At 42.9% G+C, this 17,871-nt stretch overlaps 1 protein-coding gene across 1 annotated transcript; it reads right to left on the bottom strand.

Moving 5' to 3' along the window:
• Nucleotides 1-1,075: 1,075 nt before the first annotated feature.
• On the bottom strand, nt 1,076-17,849 carry Atpsckmt (ATP synthase c subunit lysine N-methyltransferase). Its single transcript, XM_042695202.1, has 5 exons — nt 17,819-17,849; nt 12,492-12,787; nt 10,338-10,475; nt 9,097-9,147; nt 1,076-1,525 (listed from the first exon to the last, which is right to left on the bottom strand). The coding sequence occupies exons 1-5, from the start codon at nt 17,832-17,834 to the stop codon at nt 1,349-1,351; spliced, it is 678 nt and encodes a 225-aa protein (XP_042551136.1). The 5' UTR covers nt 17,835-17,849; the 3' UTR covers nt 1,076-1,348.
• Nucleotides 17,850-17,871: the final 22 nt, after the last annotated feature.

Raw genomic sequence — 17,871 nt, 5'->3', positions numbered from 1 at the left:
TCAGCTAAAAAGTTAAGAAACAGGGCCTCAGGTTCAAAGCCTGGTACCAGTACCCCCCCCCCAAAATAAAAAAGAAGAAGAAGAAGAAAAGAAATCTGCAACTTCCATGCATAAGCTTTTCCTTAGTGTCTAACATAATACTGAATGCCATTTACTGAACCAAAGACTATGTGTTGTGAGCTTTGCAAATTTCAGTGAGTCATTATCTACAGTGGCAGAGATATGCAGAAAACCAAGGCTCAGAGGCAATAATGTGTTGTACAAGGACCCCTGTTGAGGACAGAGCAGAGATCTTAACCCAGGCCAGACTCCGAGTGAAGCTCACAATCATTATTTTATTATTAAGCCTTACTAATTATTCCATGGTGTTAGGAATCTTTTCCAAATCCCAAATTTCACCAAATTCAAGATGCTATCAATTGTATGCACAGCTACCCCAAGAGGTACAACACTGCCAGTTAAAGCTATAACACAACTTCGACACACTCATTCACATATATATACTTGTATACATATACATATCTTCAATTAAACAACAATCTAGCCCTGGAGAAAATTATTCCTTATAAATATTATAAAATATGAATAGCTCTGAGTCCTTTAGAAAATTAATTTTGCTATAAAGTATAGAAAAGAGATAAATCTTACATATGAAGTTGCAGAAAACAGCAAATTTTTCCTAATACATACTCTATTTAAAAATCATTTGTCCGCCAGGTGTGGTGGCTCACGGCTGTAATCCTACTCAGGAGGCTGAGATCTGAGGACCACAGTTCAAAGCCAGCCCAGGCAGGAAAGGCCAGGAGACTCTTCTCTCCAATAAACCACTCAGAAAACCAGAAGTAGGGCGGTGGCTCAAGTGGTAGAGCACTAGCCTTGAGCTGAATTGCTAATGGACAGCGCCCAGGCCCAGAGTTCAAGCCCCAAGACTGACCAATAAATAAATAAATAAATAAATAAAATAATTTGTCCTCATCTGTAGTATTAAACCATACTGTTCATAATGTAAAAAGCTGTTGACATTTTCTGATCCATAAACAGGACATATTTATTTACATTTTCATGCATTCCAGTATATGAAAAGACAGCACATTTATTGGAATATTCCAATGAAAGTAGATTTTAAGTCTACTTGTTTTCTTAACTCCGGTTTTCTCTAGAAGCTACAGGAAGAATAGTGATCTGCATTCTTCATTAAAGAAAAACATGTTCACTGACAGCTGTGTATTTAGCTTACAGCTGTAAGTAAGAATCTTTAGCTGAGGACACAGCTCTAAGTATCTATGAAATCTTTACTCAGAAAAAGATTTTTAGTGAGGCTTCTATCTGAATGACCAATGGAAGGTGCTCAATTTTCAGGGCTCTTTCCCCTTCCTCGAAAAGTGCTCACATCATAGGCCCACACAGTGTCTGTCCCCTCTCCAGTGATGTGGTCTGGTGTCCAGTGAGGAAAAGGGAACCGGCAAGCAATGACTCTTGCATCATCCTCAAGTTCAAGTTCAAGTTTCTTCTCCAACTGCAGCATCTGTGCAGAATAATAGCAGCCATTAGTTAAGTGAATGATTTGACAGAGAAATTATTCCATGTTGCCCTTCTATAGTTACTGAGTTTCTTAAAATACTTAGAAAAAATACCATGTAAGGCACAAATACATTATCAAATTATTAACAAAAAGACACATTAACAGCAGTTGCAAGAATATCACCGATTATTAATTATATAATGTGCTAGTTTTAGCACTGTCAATCCTGATTTCCAGTTTTCTAACTAAAACCATGATGTGATAATAGATTTAGTCACCTAACATTTTAGTATACTTTGTGTCATATAATTTAGACAATTTCCAACATGTTTAGTATCTCCAACACTGGGATACATTATACAATTTATATTATTTTAGGATTATAACTGGCAATATTATTTTCCCCAACAGCAATGGTATACTTTAATGTCAACAACATACACAGTCAATAAAATGTGATTTAGGTAGGCCATAAAAAAAATATATACAGGGCTGGGAAGGTGGCTCAGTGGTAGAGCGCTTGCCTTGCATGCATGATGCCCTGGGTTCGATTCCTCAGCACCACATAAGCAAAAAGAAAAAAGCCGGAAGTGGTGCTGTGGCTCAAGTGGTAGAGTGCTAGCCTTGAGCTGAAGAGCTGAGGGACAGCACCCAGGCCCAGAGTTCAGGCCCCACAATCGGACCCAAAAAAAAAAAAAAAAAAAAAAAAAAAAAATATATATATATATATATATATATACACACACACATACATACTGTATCAACATGTATAGATATTGTGAAATATTTCCTAAGTTTTTAAATGTCATAAAATACTGATGAGTTAGTACAGGGCTTCATACATGCTAGGTACCTCTCTACCACGAAGCTACACCTTCTCCAGCCTTAATAATGAATTCCTGGACAATCTAACATACCTTTTTTAAATCATTTTATTATTAATCTACCAATGAGGCAATTTTAACATTTGCTAGAAATATTGACATTTTAATTAACAACTGCTTTAAATGTTGTCTGTAGTTCCTAAAAATACATTAATACTTTCATATCCTAAGAATACTTTTTTTTTTTTTGGGGGGGGGGGAGGAGGTCCAGTCATGGGGCCTGAACTCTGGGCCTGGGCGCTGTCCCTCAGCTCTTCAGCTCAAGGCTAGCGCTCTACCATTTGAGCCACAGCGCCACTTCCAGCTTTTTTCTTTTTGCTTATGGAGTGCTGAGGAATCGAACCCAGGGCCTCATGCATGCAAGGCAAGCGCTCTACCACTGAGACACCTTCCCAGCCCCTAAAAATACTTTTAAAATTCTACTTTCTTAGTTTAAGATGTGAAGTTTATAGGTAGGTTGCAAAGAACTGTACAGCTTTACCGCAATTCACCAATTTCTAACATTTTGTCATTTTTTATTGTTTGTTCTATTCCTATCTCTCTGAATTCTTTTTCTAAACTATTTGATAAGTAATTGCATTTTACATCCATGTTTATTTCAATAATGCCTCAGTGTGTATTTTCTTTTTTTTTTCCCAGTCCTGGAGTTTGAACTTAGGACCTGGCACTGTCCCTGAGCTCAAGACTAGCACTTTACCACTTGAACCACAGTACCACTTCCAGCTTTTTTAATATGGTACTGAGGAATCGAACCCAGGGCTTCATGCATGCTAGGCAAGCACTCTACCACTAAGCCACAATCCCAGTCCCTTAGGGTGTATTTTCTAAGAAACAGAAAATTTCTTACATAATCCCAGCATAGTTTTCATATTCAGGAAACCTAGCATTGTATCCCAACTAATCCCAATTATACTCCAATTATTTTTTAATATATATTCTTTATTGTAAAGGGCTTACAGTTACATGAGTAAGGTAATGAGTACATTTCCTATTGAGCATTGTTACCCTTCCTTTGTTTTTCCTCTACCATCCCTTCCCGCCCCACCTCCCCAACTCCTCCCTCCCTGCCACCCCCCACCCCAAGTTGTAAAGTTCATTTCCAATTATTTCCTTAGCTCAATAGTGTTTTATAGAATTTCCTTCAGGACAGAATCCAGTCCAGGATCAGTTTTTGCATTTAGTGGTAGTAGCATTTCACTAATCTTTTTTATCTGAAACAGTTTCTATCTTTGTCTTTCCTGACAAAGAACCAAATGAACCCTATTTTGGGATCCCCTGGTATGTACTCCTGATGTGCTAGGTGCATGTGTGTCTCTGGCAATGCCACAGCTATGCATCTGTGAACTTACTAAGACTCCAGAAGCCCAGGAGATTCTTCTGCTCCTGGTGATGGTATTAACCATGCAATTTGTGGTCAATACAGTAACTCCACAATGCAGTAATTAAGTTTGCTTGTGGGAAGAAATTTGGAGATGACTTAAACATCATTACTTATTAGACCATCCCTGCACTAGAAGTTGCCTTCCCTGATGATTCTGACTGGAAGCCATTTTTACTATAGCAACTACAAAGTGGCAATTTTCTAATTCCATTATTTCTTCCAGATGTATAACTATCATTATACTGTAAGAAAGAGCTTTCCTTTTTCCTTTCTCCCTCAGACTATGTATCCATAACTACCTGGTATAAGCAGTCACATTATTACTCATTCAGTGGGTAATAATCCACTAATGTCCTTGCTTATTCTAATGCCCAGATTGTCCTAAATTGGCCACTGAAAACCTCCTCCAACTGGCTTCTCAATCCTTCAGACATATTCCTATAAAATATTTTGAGTACTTCCTTATATTCTGGCTCAATAAGATGTTCCAGGTGTATCTTCCTTTCTCCTGCCTTGGATCAGTCCTTCCTCAAAGATTCTTAGTTCTTCTTAGTAAAAAATGGTGCTTAGAAACCAAGATCTAGGCAAAAACTACTCCCCAGTCCCTTTAAAAGTCACCAACTTGCTGGGCACTGGTGGCTCATGCCTATAATCCTAGCCTCCTAGGAGGCTGAGATTTCAGAGTTACAGTTCAAAACCAACATGTACAAGAAAGTCTGTGAGATTTTTACCTTCAACTAACTACCAAAAAAGCTGGAAGTGGAGCTATGGCTCTAGGAGTAGAGTGCTAGCCTTGAGCATACACACACAAAAAAGGCTCAGGGGCAGCACCCAGGCAGAGTTCAAGCCCCAGGATGGACACACACACACACACGTTTCCAACTAAAGCAGGAGAGTTCAAGCCCCAGGACGGACGGACAGACAGACAGACAGACACACACACACACACACACACACACACACACACACACACACACACACACGTTTCCAACTAAAGCAAGACAAACAAATCAATAATGCTCTTGTAGAGGTTTTGTTGTTTACTTACATCTTAGAAAAGTGGCTAGGAAAAATTCCTCCACGTGACTATTGCTGGAGTAAGCCAAAATTCTAATTCATCACTAGAATCAATACCAAGATAACAAAGAATAAATTCTATTAAGGATGGGAAGTTTCTATTTTTCTAACAGCCAGTAAAGTTTTTTTTTAAAGTTTTATTCTTTGAGAGAAAATTAAATAAGCAAAGGACGAGACAATATGTGCTTCTTCAAAATATCAAAGGTTTCTTATGGAAATCTGGTTCATAAAAAAAAATAATTGTAAGCGTATTTTCATTATTATTATTCTTTTCTCTTTTATTGTTTCTTTTATTTCAAAATGATTGTCACATGCTAAGTCAAGATAAACCTAAAAATGAAAGGAGCTATTTCAATCATGAGAAATGAACTGACTAAATTACACATAAATATGCAATGAGTCTGGTTCTTGATATCATACACAAAAAGAAGCAGTGATGTGTCATGCCTGTCTAATACAATTCAACATTATTCATATAATTATAGGCTCCAAAGTGACACAAACTCATCATATTCTAGTTGAATCTTCAAAGCTTTAAACACAAGCTAGAATCAGCTTGAAGCCATGAAACAAATCAGGCTTGACCATGATCAACACTGACCCATGACCTCATATGCTCCCCTTGGCCATTAAGGTAGCTGTGCCACTAGGCGCTTCTCGAGTCCCTGACTGGCCACCCCTAATTTCTCACACCTCAAATGTTAGCACAGAGCCTAGGCCTTGGATGACTCTTCTCTGAGACCTTTGCTCATCCTGGCGATCTTTCTCCTGGGCTTCCTCATATCTGTGCACTGATGGCTAACATGTTCATTCTCCACCACCTTCTCTCTAGACTTCTTACCCAGTGTTCCAGGCCCACATACACTCAAGACTTCACATGCCCATACTGTACTTCCTCAGTCAACTTTACCTGCGCCTCTCCCAGGTGAGGTCTTGGCACCTCCAATGCCAGGAGCTCAGCCAGACATCATGGGCTGCCCTGGACTCCTCTCTCACACTAGATCTGCCTATTAACCATCCATCTTTACAGTGCATCATCCACAATTTGATCTCTTCTCACTCGCTCATCTATTCTGGTCTAAGTCTCAATATCAGTCACCTGCACACTTACAAGAGCGCCTCCCTCCTGGCTTCCAATAGGTTTTCCCAGGTCAGCTCCAAGCAGTAACCTGTGATTCTTTTCAGCTCTGGAGAGTTCTCTGCCTGGTCCTCAACAACAGTACACATCCATCCTTCAGGCCTCTCTCATCCCTCGTGCTGCCCAGCCTTACTGGTCTCCCGTGTGCTTCCTGCTCCCCAAGCACAGCAGACACACATGCCCTTCAGCCCTTTCACAACTGCTGCCCTTTGCTGACCATTCTTGCATGCACGGCTCCTTCCCTCACTACTCCGCCTTTGCTTCAACTACTCTGCAGGACTCATTTTGTTTGACTGTACGATACATTCTACATTGACTATGTTCTCTCCCCAATAGTACCAAAGCACCTCCAGGCAAAAGTGTTGTTATTCACTGAGATATTCCAAATAGTCACAGTGCTCATACTTTCCCAAGGAACAAAGGAAAGATGGTATGTTGTTCAGTCAGGAGTCACTCTTATCAGAATTCCTAACTAAAATCAGTCATTCTTTTAAGTTATGAAAGTTACTAGCCTTCTAGGGAAAGTATTTCTATCACATTCATTAATTAATAGTACTTACTGAGCCAGGCACCAGTGGCTCTTGCCTATATTCTTAGCTACTCAGGAGAATGAGATATGAAGTCTGAGGTTTGAAGCCAGCACAAGCAGATAAATCTGAGATTCTTACCTCCAATAAATCAGAAAAAAAGCTAGAACTGGAGATGTGGCTCAAGTGGTAGATTACCTGCCATAACTAGCAAAAGCCAAGTAAGAGATCAAAGCACTTAGTCCAATAGTACCATAAAAACAAACAGTACTCATTGAGTGGTTATTCTGTGCCCAGTGATGCCATGCTAGAGGCCAGACAGCACAGACGGCTAAGCATCAGATCCTTGAGCTCTTAGGTTCACAGCACAGCGACAGAGCAAAGCCTGTTGGAGGCAGCAGGCAAAGAAGAGCAGAGTACCTCACCTGAGGATGGGGAACCCCATTCTCACAGAAGGGATTTAAACAAGAGTAATGATGATGTGTTCTGATTTTGAAGAGCCTTAGGCTTGTGTTAATGAGGATACTTGCCGTGCTAGTGGTGGGTTTACCAGACCCCCATGAACTCCTCATGCCATTTTGATACATGAGTGTGATGTGGTAACTCCATTGTCTGCTACAACTGCACACAGCTGTTAGGCCTAATAAGAAGAGCATCAGAAACAGGGCTGAGGACTGCAACAGCAGGGTGTCCTGCTCTACTTCCCGAAGGCTCCTCCTGGCAATCCAGTCACCAGCCTCCATCAGACACGACGGGAATTAGTTCACAGATGCTAGCTTTGCTGAGCTATCCAGCCACGACTGGAATGCTGACCAGCACCCAAAGAATGGGAATACAGTTTCATAGATGCATGACACAGTCAGGCCCAAACAGGGAGAAAGCACTTTTCCAGGGGCACCCAACTCTTGAAGGGCAGACCGGGCCTCCAACTTCCCAGCCAGCATATTCTCCTCACCGCCTTCCCCATTACCTCCTCTTAGGCAAAGCTTGATGAGAGTTGAAAGTGGGCCCTTTAGACCAACAGAAGCTGGCTGTGCTCTCTGCATCTGGATGAACCCGCTAACATGGAAAACAGGTTGGCTGAATCTCTATTATTACAGAAAATGAGAGTCCCTGTGTGTATTTCAGCTGTTCCCTGCTCTCCTTGGGATTCTCTAAGTTCCTTGCTTATGAGGTGTCTATATACAGAAGAACAGGCAGTAATTGCAAAAGCACTTATTAAAATAACCAGATTCTCACCACCGCTAAGGAAACAGCTCAAAATCATGTGTGCGTCTCAGACCTGACAGCAGGAAGCACTGTGGCCAGGACAAGTTAGGTAGCCATGGCATTACCACAGGCCCCTGCTGCCCCCAACTGGGGCACGGTAGTATGGTTTCAGAATCCACACCATTAAATATCCTGTCTCTCCAGAGAACACGGAAATCCTGGTAAATAGTAACTCTCTGTTTTCACAAAATGTGGAACTTAAGAGTTACTTGTCTTCAAAATACTAATTATTCCATGTTAGAATGAAAACTAAAATACTCTAATAAATAGTAAATCACCATCAAAATTCTGCATCTAGTCTATGATCCCAAAAGCTGTTTTCAAAGGACCAGGAACCATGCTTCCAATCTGTCTTTACTTCTAGGACAAAAGTATAGGTATCCAAGTTTGACCTTTATCTCAGGCCTAATATCAACCACAAGCACACAAAATTATGTCACTTTCAAGAATGTACAACTGAGGCATTTCCAAATTGTTCTTAAATTTAAAGAACATGGTATTATATTAAAATTCCCAATAATAACCGTACATTTCTTAAGCACTGAAACATCTTCTATAAAAATTAAGGTATAAGTAAGAAAGCAAAACAAACAAAATTCCTTTTTAAAACTTAAAATCATATCAGTTATATAGTGCCATTTCAGCAAACATCCAATTCTGCCAAGATTATTATAGCTATCATTACAGACTTTGAAGAGTAAAAAGGGATTTATTCTTTGGTCTATAAGCCAGCAATTACAGTAAAAGCATCCCACCCTGACCATCTTTCTAAAGGCTATAGAGGACCATTTTCACTACAATACTGTGGCATTTTCACTTTTGAAAGTACATAATCAAAGTTCAATATTCAGTTCTTTGGCAAATCAGTCAATTGAGGCAAATTGAAACTAGTCAATGCTCATCCACCCTGAAAATTATCTTCTAGCAAAATTGGAGGAATGATCAATTCAAAGGGAACATCCCATTAACTTCCCCAAGTGATTCTGGCTGGGTATAAGTGAGCAGCCATGAAAATCGCAAACTACATTCGACACTGGGACCTCATAAAGCAGTTTTCAAACTGGGAAATTTTAAGGATTATGAGATTTTTATCTGAAACAAAAGTTTGAAAATATGACTGAATCATTTATGACTAAACTTTTAAGGACTTGTAGTATTTTATTAAGCCAATGACCTGAAACCCCAAGTGTCCTCAGAGTCTCTAGGAGGCCATCATCACCCTACCCGTGGGTGGAATACTGGTGCTGAGGGGCCTGTGACACCACCTGCCCAGACAGAGAACCGGAGAACATACTCACCATCTGGGGCACGCCAAAAATAACCACATTTGAGTACTGCGAAAAGGTAACCTAAAAATGAGATGGGAAACAATGAGTAGATTAGTCCTAAAAAGCCAGACATTCACTGCTTTCACAGATGTGAACTTTCCATTCTGCCCAATGGTGGGCTTTTATAGACGTCTAAAAAAAAATTTCCTCCTCAAGATGGCACAAAGAAAAAGGCAACTTGTCCCCATTTTCACTTATACTAATACAAATTACCAGTCTCCCAAAAGCATCCCTGTAACACATGTCACTTTGTCCTCAAGGGGACAGCAGGTAGGGCATGCCTCAGGTCCTGTGTCAGAATGGCCAAGGACTCCCAGTGACCAACTGCTGGCCATCCCTGGCACTGAGTCACACGGTCCTTTGCTACTCCACCAAAGCATCTTGCAAGAACTCAGCAGATTTCAAAGCCACCAGTTTTGTGTGCGACCACCATCCTTAGTAAGAATTCTAATCCTTTACCTTTTCTCTAAAACACTATGTAGAAAGTGCAATAAAATAGTCCTTCAACAGTTGACAAACTGGGGGTAAAAGTGCTTCGACAGTCAAAATTCTTATTGCCCAATAAAAGTCTTACTTACTCTACAGAGACTGTTTACTTATATATGGTATAAAAAAAAAAAATGCAAGTAAAACGCAAGTGGATTTTTATAAGCAACTGATGGCAATATTACAATGAAAAATTCTTATTTAAGAAAAAGCATTTTATGGAGTTTTCCTAAAGCAAAATTACAGGGTTTTAGAGTACAGATAAATTTGCAAGTATCTCATCCTCTGAGGACAAAAAGTAACCACAAGAGCATAGTTAGCACATTCTTTCTTTTCTCAATTATCTGTCTCACATACCTGGAAGGGTCAAACAGGTACCCAGAATAATTTATGAGAGTTCCACATGAGGGCTGGGAATGTGGCTTAGTGGTAGAGTGCTTGCCTAGCATGCATGAAGCCCTGAGTTTGATTCCTCAGAACCACACCAACAGAAAAAGCCAAAAAGTGGTGCTGTGGCTCATGTGGTAGAGTGCTAGCCTTGAGGGAAAGAAGCCCAGGGACAGCACCTAGGCCCTGGCCAAAACAAATAAAAAGTCTAAAATATGTGTGCATTTCATTATTTCAAAATATCCATTCAGATTTCAATGTTTTAATACACTTATCAGTCATTAGTCATATTAATTGTGAATTTAAGAGTTTTCACCCAAGTTTTCTGCCTTACATACCTTCCACAGGTCTGAAATGTAAAACTTGGCGGAGCCATGCACACCTTCTTGCCATGCGCGGTACCTGGAGTACCAAACTAGCCAGGGATTTAATTCATAACCAACAGCTGTGAAGCCTTCCTTTGCTGCTGCTATCACCTGAAGAGAAGGAGGGATTTGTCCAAAAGAAGAAAAAGTCATCTTACATGTGACCTTACCAAATAACATGAGTATTTCCTACTTATGGTTTATAATCCTAAAACAACCTGTCAAAAAGCACTGCATTTGAAGACACCACTTAAAAAAATATTTCTCGGGGCTAGGAGGTGGCTCAGTGGTAGAGTGCTTGCCCCGTATGCATGAGGCCCTAGGTTCGATTCCTCAGCACTACATAAATAGAAAAAGCCAGATGTGGCGCTGTGGCTCAAGTGGTAGCGCACTAGCCTTGAGCTGAAGAGCTGAGGGACAGTGTCCAAGCTCAGAATTGAAGCCCCCTGACCAAAACAAAACAAAACAAAACATTCTCATATAGATGCCAGCAGCTCATACCTTAATCTTTGCTAGTTGGGAGGCTGAGATGGTTGAGATCCCTGCTTGAGGTCAGCCCAGGCAAAAAAAGTCATCAGACAGCTTCTCAAGAGCTGTACATGATAGTGTGAATCAATTACAAAAACTAGAGAAGTCTGGCACTGGTGGCTCACACCTGTAATCCTAACTACTCAGGCAGCTGAGATACAAAGAGGGAGGTTCAAAGCCAACCCAGGGAGGAAATTCTGTGAGACTTTTTTTTTTTTGGGGGGTCCGGTTGTGGGGCCTGAACTCTGGGCCCGGGTGCTGTCCCTCAGCTCTTCAGCTCAAGGCTAGCACTCTACCACTTGAGCCACAGCACCACTTCCGGCTTTTTTCTTTTTGCTTATGTGGTGCTGAGGAATCGAACCCAGAGCCTCATGCATGCAAGGCAAGCGCTCTACCACTGAGCCACCTTGCCAGCCCCGAGACTTTTATGTCCGATAAACTATTAAAAAAAAAAAAAAAATCAGGGGCTGGGAATGTGGCTTAGTGGTAGAGTGCTTGCCTAGCACGCATGAAGACCTGGGTTCAATTCCTCAGAACCACATAAACAGAAAAAGCTGGAAGTGGCACTGTGGCTCACTTCCCAAGCCACACAATGCCACAAGGAAATTATCTTCTTAGAAGCCACAAAAGTACTGTTTGAATATGGGAAGAATTCAAATGCATATTCAAAACCTTCCTTCTAACCAGGCATTGTGCCACATGCTTATAATCCCACCATTCATGAGCTGGGGGGGGGGGGGGGGAGGGGGGCTGCCTGGGTTACATAGCAAGACCTTGTCTCAAAAAAATAAAAACCTTCCTTCTGATTAACATATCTATTTCTCAATCTTTTTTTTTTTTTTGTCAGTCATGGGGCTTGAACTCTGGGCCTGGGTGCTGTCCCTTAGCTCTTCAGCTCAAGGCTAGCACTCTACCACATGAGCTACAGCACCACTTCCGGTTTTCTGGTGATTTATTTTAGATAAGAGTTTCACTGACTTTCCGGCCAGACTAGCTTTGAACTGAGATCCTCCAATCTCAGACTCCTAAGTAGCTAGGATTACAGGTGTGAGCCACAGGCGCCTGGCCTATTACCCAATATCTTAAGAATCTACACTAGTGGTTGCCAGAGGGAAAGAAGGGAACAAAGAACTGATTTTTTTTTTTTGGGGGGGGGGGATGTCATGGGGCTTGAACTCTAGGCCTGGCGCTGTCCCTGAGCTCTTCAGCTCAAGGCTAGCGCACTACCACTTGAGCCACAGCACCACTTCTGGTTTTCTGAATGGTCTATCAGAGACAAGAATCTCATGACCTTCCTGCCAGGCTGGCTTTGAACCATGATCCTCAAATCTCAGCCTCCTGAGTAGCTAGGATTACAGGTGTGAGCCACCAGTGCCCCGGCAAGAACTGCTTTTTAATAAATTTAGTTTCCATTTTGAAGATGAAAAGAGTTCTAAGACTGGTGGTGGTGCTGGTTATGTGAATGAACATTCAATGTGAAGGCACCTAATACACTGGAATGGATACCTAAAAATGGCGACAATAGCAAGGTCTGGTGCATGTAAGCTGACACTGTGTCGATTCTGGTTCCTAACCCGACCAGGCGTGGGCATTACTCACAATGCGTCCATCACCACTGCCAATGTCCACCAGAGAGCCTCTCCTGTGTCCCAGCATCCTCATGACATTTTCAATCTGCTTCGAGGTTGCAGGTACAAAAGGCAAACAAACTTTTCGGAGGGCTGGCGTAATAAATGGTGTAGCTATAGCGTACACAGCCACTAGAGCCCCCCCAACAATCCCAGTACATAAAATGCCCCAATTGCTTCTCTTCAAGTTGTGGCCTTCCACTTCCAAACTAGTAGGAGGAAATGTCATCGGTTCTTCTTGTTGGGGCATTTCTGGGGTAGTTGTACCTATATTGAAAGCAAACAGAATTGCATGTAGTCTCACATCTGAAACCCAAGGCTGTATTTTTTTTTTACTCCCTCCTCACCACCCCCCCATACCCCCGTCCCCGCTGGTGCTAGGAATCAAATTCAGCACCTTGTACATGCTAGGTAAGTACTCTACCCCTGAGCTAATCTACAACCCCTTTTCCTACAATTCTTACTAACAAATTCATACTTTTAAAGGACAGTTTAGTTGAATAAAACCAAAATTACAAGTATAAAATTATTCATGAATTCTAAGTAAGTTCCACTTACAAAACTAAAGTGATTTGGAAACATTCATTACTAACAGAAAAGTGAAATCTTTTCTTCCCAATTATTGATTTTATTTGTGTCTAGGAATCATCCTGAAGATACATTAAGAGTATTCAAGACTATCTAGTAATTTATCATTTCAATATCCACTAGTCCATATTTTAACCATAAACCAGTTTTGTGTTCTGAATGAAGAACAAATAAGTACACCAAAATTTCTCTATCATTTGTAATTTGGCTGTCCAAATGCAATTTTGAAATAACAGAAGATTTTTTTTTAAAAAGTAGGTCTTGGAGAAGGACGGGTGAGAATGTTAAAAGGGTGATGTTGATCAAGATGCATTATATTCATAAACTGCTTTGTACAACTCTTTTGTACAACTCCTTAAAGACAATTAAAAACACACACACACACAAACAGGTCTTTCCAAACTTTTCATTAAGTGTGGCCACAGTCTTTAAAGTAGATGCAAAACAGAAATTGTTACAAAGCTATCACAAGCACAGAATAAAGCACATGAACTCTAATCACTGATTACAGAGAAATGAATGTCACCTTAAATATTCTCCTCTTGCATTTGTCCTCCAAAACGCATTCTTAATGGGATATGAAAATTATGTTATGATATTAGAATTAATGACAACACAGCGCAGATTCTCAGCGAGCCAGCCCAGGCTAAGATGCCACCTCTGTTCCTTTATTAACAGTGTGACCGGGAATCCCTTCTCCTTGCTGAGTCTGTGACTATAACGTGGGTTCGCAGGGATATTGTGAAGACAGAATGAGTGTAGGTCCAGACACCAGGAAAGCAGAGTGTGTCATCTATTATATTCTGAACAAGGAAAGCCTCCACATGGTCTGTTTGCTATCATGTACACAATGCTGCAGCCAGGCTGAACCCCAAAGAAAACCAGAGCACCTTGGTCCTGAAGCAGCAGTGCACCAAGTGGACATGAAACCATAGCTAACAGGAAAAGGTGAGGGGATGATGATGCTCAGAGCTTATCAGCAAATCATGAAAAACACTAGTTGTACTCATTTTACACTGCTGAAAGAAACTGCCACACACTTCCTGGCTTAACACTGCACCCATTTATTCCCATTCAATGCTGGAGGGCAGATTCTACATGGGTTGGGCAGGGCTGACTACCTCCTAGAGGCTCTAGGGTATTTACCAGCTTTACATTCCTTGGCTCTGGACCACGAACCGCTGTTCCATCTTGGTACCCTATGTGTGTGCATATGCCAGAACTGGGGCTTGAACTCAGGGCCTTGTACTTCCTAGACTAGCTAGAAACCACAGGGACACCCCTCTAACTCTGCTTTTTGCTGTTTTTTTTAGAACAGGGTCTGATTTCCTACCCAGCCTGCGCTTGGGCCCATCCACCCACTTTCAGGACTCCTGTCATTGCTGGGATCATAGGCATCCAGTTCCCTTCACAGAGACCTCACCAAGTCTTTTCTGAGTGGCCTGGCACTGAGATCCTCCCACACTCAGCCTCCCACGTACTTTGGGGTGACAGGCATGCCATAGACCCTAGCCAGGGAGAGAAGGAATTTCATGAATTTCTGCCTGGGCTGGCCTTGAACTATCCTCCAGTTCTCAGCCACCAAAGTAGCTACTATTGTATGACTAAGCCACCATTTCCAAGATTGTAGCACAAGTCAACTTTAGAACATTTTCATTAGCTCCACAAGAAACCCCCTTAGCCTCTAGCCATCATCCAACCCTCTGCCCCCCAGCCCTAAGCAATCCTTACTGTCTGTAGTCACTTAGTCCAGATTTACAGGAGTGGTATCCCTTTGTATGTGGCCTTCTGAGATCAACTTGTTTTTCAGTCAGATGTCCAGCTTTGGGCACTATCCCTGAGTTTTTCTGGATAAGACTAGCGCTCTATCACTGAGCCACAACTCCACTTCAGGTTTTCAGGTGGCTAATTGGAGATAGATCTCACAGGCTTTCCTGACCTGGCTGGCTTCAAATCGCAATTCTCAGATCTCAGTCTCCTGAGTAGCTAGGATTACATGCATAAGCCAACAGGGCCCAGTGATCAACTTCTTTTCCTTAGTCCAACGGCCACAAGATTCATCTACACTGTACCTTCTATCAGTACTTTATTGCTTTTTGTGGCTGAATATTCCATTGAATGGATATTCAAAACTTTTCACTGATTCGTGTAGAGTTCATTAAATATACTCAAGTCAGATGATCCAAATTCTTTTTCACCTATGCACACATAAACCTCTCATGAAGTCGGGCGCCGGTGGCTCACACCTGTAATCCTAGCTACTCAGGAGGCTGAGATCTGAGGATCACGGTTCAAAGCCAGCCCAGGCAAGAACATCCGTGAGACTCCTATTTCCAATAAACCACTAGAAAATCAGAATTGGCTCTGTGGCTCAAGAGGTAGAGCGCTCGCTTTGAGCTGAAGAGCGCAGGGACAGCGCCCGGGCCCAGAGTTCAAGCCCCACGACCAAAAAAAAAACCTCTCATGAAACCAGCGAAATACATAAAGGCTACCATGTAGCCACCAGCTTGAGTGGTAGAGTCCAGTGGAGGCAGATTCAGGTCAGATTGTGAGAAAGGATATACTATACACAACACAGTGGGAATATGGAGAGATACAGAAGGAAGATGAATTCCAATAATAGGGCCAGTAGGTATTGACAAAAAGCCAGAAGTGGACCTAAGAGCAGGGAACAGTGGTAAAAGGCAGGTGTATGAATACCAGAAGTGTACATTTCACTTTGTAAGCACTAAAATTGAACTTTTTATGCAAAGCCACTGAAATATGTGAAGAAAAACAATGTCAAAGCAAAATACTGATGACTCATGCCTGTAATCCTACCAACTCAGGTTATAAGCTAAAGGATCATAGTTTGAGGCCAGCCTGGGCTGAAAAGTTGCTATACTCCATCTCCAAAACAATCAGCCAAAAGGAGCACAGGAGACATGGCATCAGTGGTATAGCACCAACCTAGCAAGCGTGAGGCCCTAAGTTCAAACCCCAGTTCTTAAAGTAAGAAAGGCAAAACCAACAGCCTTGACAAAAACTACTAAATCTCAACTTTTTATGCCTGCATGGTTTTCAAATGCATAAATTTACAGAGAAAATCTGTACCCATTGCCTAGGCTTTTGAGGACTATGTAAACCCAATGTCCAATGAACGAGAAGCTCCATTTGATAAATGATGTACTGCTTTTATTAATGAAAATTAGTCGCTGAACATTCAAAATTAAAGTCAAGACTGTTCCAAATATTATATATTGGTACCAGTCCTGGGGCTTGAACTCAGGGCCTGGCCTGAGTGCTATCCCCAAGATTTTTTTGCTCAAGGCTAGTGCTCTACCACTTGAGCCACAGCTCCACTTTCAGCTTTATTTTTTAGTAGTTAATGGGGATGAGTCTTTAGAGCTTTCCTGCTGCCGCTGGCTTTGAACCACGATCCTCAGATCTCAGACTCCTGAGAAGCTAGTTACTGGCATGAGCCATCAGCATCCAGCTCTGTAACTGTTTTATTATCCTTGTTTAGCTTGGACAGACTATTTACTGTAATACACATAAACGGCAAGAAACTTCTGCCAGGTGTACTCTTTGGAACGCCAAACTACAGTGAAATAAGAGCTGCAGTAGCCACTCTTTTCATTGAGCATTTAGGAGTCCCTACGTGAAAGTCAAAGACAATACAAGGTTAACTAATTCATACTGTCTCCGGGCTTCAGGTGCCTCCTTCTGGTTAATAAATAAAACCTAAGAGGGCAATTTTCAAGAACAGATCTGAAGCTGAAGCTAAAGGCAGTGACTAAAATGCTAGATGCTAAAAGTATAAACTCAATGATATTGGTTCACAAGCCTCATCTTCAATTAACCATCTGAAAGCCCAAAGGGGAACTGTGGCTTAAGTGATGGCACGCTGGCTTCCAGAGAAAAAGCTCCGGGATGGCGTCCAGGCCTTGAGCTCGGTACATGATGGTGTGATTCCATGTGCAGCTAGCCTCTAGCCCGACACATATTGGGGGTTAAATAGGAGGATTCATGGATCGACCAACCGGACCGAGTCTGAGAGCCAAGCAGCTGTGCGTTCATGCCAACATTCTCGAGTAGATAATAAACACGGGAAACAGCGGGGGTAAGTTCCTGTCCCCTGGCCACTGAGGCTGAAAAGGCTCGGAAACCCACACCAAGTACGCCCCAGGCTATTAAAAAACAAGACCAAGAGGCAGTGGCGAAGCGGGGGACGCGGTACTGTGCCGCTGGGGGTGCAGGTCAGACCCCCGCGCGGCCGCACACCTGCGCCGGCTGCGGCCCCGCCGGCACGGCGCTCAGGGGCGACGTCTCGCCACGGACTGGCCGCACCTGGGCGGGCCACCGGGCCATCTGTGCAACTCGGAGGCCCCCGAGGCGCCGCCACAGCCCCGAGAGGCAGACGGGGAAACCGAGGCACGGCTAAGCCCCGCCGGCGCGAGGCGAGGCGCACCCCACGCCCCGTGGCGCGGTCCCCCAGAGCCGCCATGCGGGGGGCCCGCCGGAGCCGGCGCTCGGAGCCGGCCGGGGCCCAGGGACGGACCCTGCTCCCCGAGGGGAGGCGGCGCCGCGCCCGGACGCACGCCACAGCAGCCGCCCGCTCGCCGCACCCCGACGCCGGACCCGGGGGCTCGGCCGCGGCGGCGAGCTCCAAGCGGAGCCCGCGCCACCCTCCCACGACCGACGAGAGCGGCCGTGCCGGCCAGGCCTCACCTCCTCTTCCTTCCATCGCGAGATTTCCGGGCAGGAAGCGGAAGTGGGCTCTA

The sequence above is a fragment of the Dipodomys spectabilis genome, unplaced genomic scaffold (genome assembly GCF_019054845.1).
Source record: "Dipodomys spectabilis isolate Male_0828 unplaced genomic scaffold, ASM1905484v1 ptg000179l, whole genome shotgun sequence".
NCBI lineage: Eukaryota > Metazoa > Chordata > Mammalia > Rodentia > Heteromyidae > Dipodomys > Dipodomys spectabilis.
This window is presented reverse-complemented; position numbering and strand designations above follow the sequence as displayed.